At 58.9% G+C, this 1,848-nt stretch overlaps 1 protein-coding gene across 1 annotated transcript in view; it reads left to right on the forward strand.

Moving 5' to 3' along the window:
- The first annotated feature begins 554 nt into the window (after window positions 1-554).
- The window catches only part of ENDOU (endonuclease, polyU-specific), a 7,198-nt gene continuing 5,904 nt past the window's right edge, over window positions 555-1,848 (forward strand). The window contains exon 1 of the mRNA XM_009709961.1: window positions 555-600. Coding sequence (XP_009708263.1) covers window positions 555-600 — 46 coding nt within the window. The remainder of the gene's footprint in view (window positions 601-1,848) is intronic.

A 1,848-nucleotide genomic window follows, 5' to 3' on the forward strand; every position in this document is an offset into this window, starting at 1 on the left:
GCAACGCTGAAGCCTGGCTCGTGGTTATGTCTCGGGGTCTCCTTGTGCTGCTGGAGGACCTGGAGGCTTTAACGGAGGCTGATCTGTGCTGGAACGGGGGCACGGCCTCCAGCGACAGCAGCTGAGGAAGCAGAGACCATTACTTCCAGTTAACTGGGGAGCAGAGAGTTGCCCCCAGTTAGCACCAGTTGCATGTGGCACATCGAGGGACCGAGCTTGCATCGCTAATGGACCTGCTGGGCTCCGAGAAGCTTTCCCCGCGCTCCTCAGTCACCCGCGGGCATCATCTGCGCGGTGGGTGAAGCAAGACTGGGAGACTGGATTTACCAGCCCTCCTCCCACTCCGGGCAGCCTCTAATTAAGCCGTGCATATAATGAGTTTTGGCAAAGCTTGGGTGCAGCCTGCCTGCGAAGTCCTCGGTGGCATCACGCTCCTCCCTCCCCTCCGCGCTCCCAGGGCACCCACATATAGCAGGGAGTGCCGGAGAGCACCGTCATTCCCAACCTGCTCTCCGGGACGCTCCGAATCACCCAACCTGCCATCTTACGGGACCATGAAGACCTGGATCCTCCTCGTCGGGGCAGGGATAGCCCTGGGCTGTGTGTCGGGCAGTGAGTAATGGAGCTTTGCTTTGGCAGAGGGGTTAAACCAGCCGGTGCAGCCGATGGGAAGGGGCCAGCAATGGGTTGAAAGCAGACGGTGCTGAGGGGGCTGCCGTAAGCCAGGAGCGCGGATGGTACTGGGACAGCCGGTTTCTCACCAGGTTGGATCCAGCAGAGCTTCACAGGGGAAAGGGGGAGGGATGTTTTCATGCTGGAGGGCTTCCTGGAGCCCTGGGGGACTCTGCTGGTGATGGGGGTGGTTCATCCTTCTCTTTGATGGGTTAAGACTTCCCCTGGTCTTCAGCCTTGTCCACCAGTTCCTTCCCAGTACATCTTGCTGTGCTTTCGTCCTGCAAGCCTCCCTTCCTCTGGCTCCTCCATCTTCCCACCCTGGGGGAGGACGAAGGGAAATCTTTTTCTAATACCTCATCTACAACCCCGCCGGGGCCGCTGGAGAGGAGCGGAGGAGTCAGTCAGAGGCGATGGAAAAACGCGGCACGAACTCAGGGGTTTTGCCCTTTCACGTCTCTGCGGTTGTTACGAGTGGGGATGGGGTGGAGAGAGGCAAAGGGCTCGCTCTGTCCTTAGGGCAGGTGCGCCTCCCGCTTGGCCGGGATCCGGGCTGTATCTGGGTGCCTTCGTTGCCGCCTTCCTGCCCCAAATGCCAACTGCGATCTGTTTGCAAGAGGGGAGTTGCGTCACTTCTGACGCTGTTTGATGCATCAGGAGCAGAGGAGTCCCCTCCGGACTAATGGTGAGGAGTTTCGCAAGGCCAGTGCAGAGGAGGAGCTGCTCGGCTGCCCTGAAAGCAGGATTTGCCGTGGTCTCGGCTTGTTTAGTGCCAGTGCCAAGTTATTGTTGCTTGAAGGAGTAACTGGGCTTACCCTGGGTGGGAAGCTGGGCTGCTTCGCTGGCTTCTGTCGTGGTCTGTCCTTGGGCCGCGCTTCGGACCAGAGCATCACCCTGATGGACCTGTCCCAGCCGTGACACCTCCGCCGTGTGAGAACTTCACTTATCCTCGGCCAGGCAGGACAGCGGGGGGAGATTTTGCCCGATTATCTCACAGACACCTCGTACCCAGCGTTATACGTGGTTTTGAGGGCCAGGAGCATGTCATTGATACTTGGGGGAGCTCCGGCTAGCAGTAGCTTTTTTATTGCAAGGTATTTTGTCCTTTGAATGGGCCCTTTTAGAGGCAGGGATGATCTTGCGATGGCTTGAGCCACCCCAGGGACTGGTGGACTC

Source organism: Cariama cristata, unplaced genomic scaffold (genome assembly GCF_000690535.1).
Source record: "Cariama cristata isolate BGI_N322 unplaced genomic scaffold, ASM69053v1 scaffold25971, whole genome shotgun sequence".
NCBI classification, from domain to species: Eukaryota; Metazoa; Chordata; class Aves; order Cariamiformes; family Cariamidae; genus Cariama; species Cariama cristata.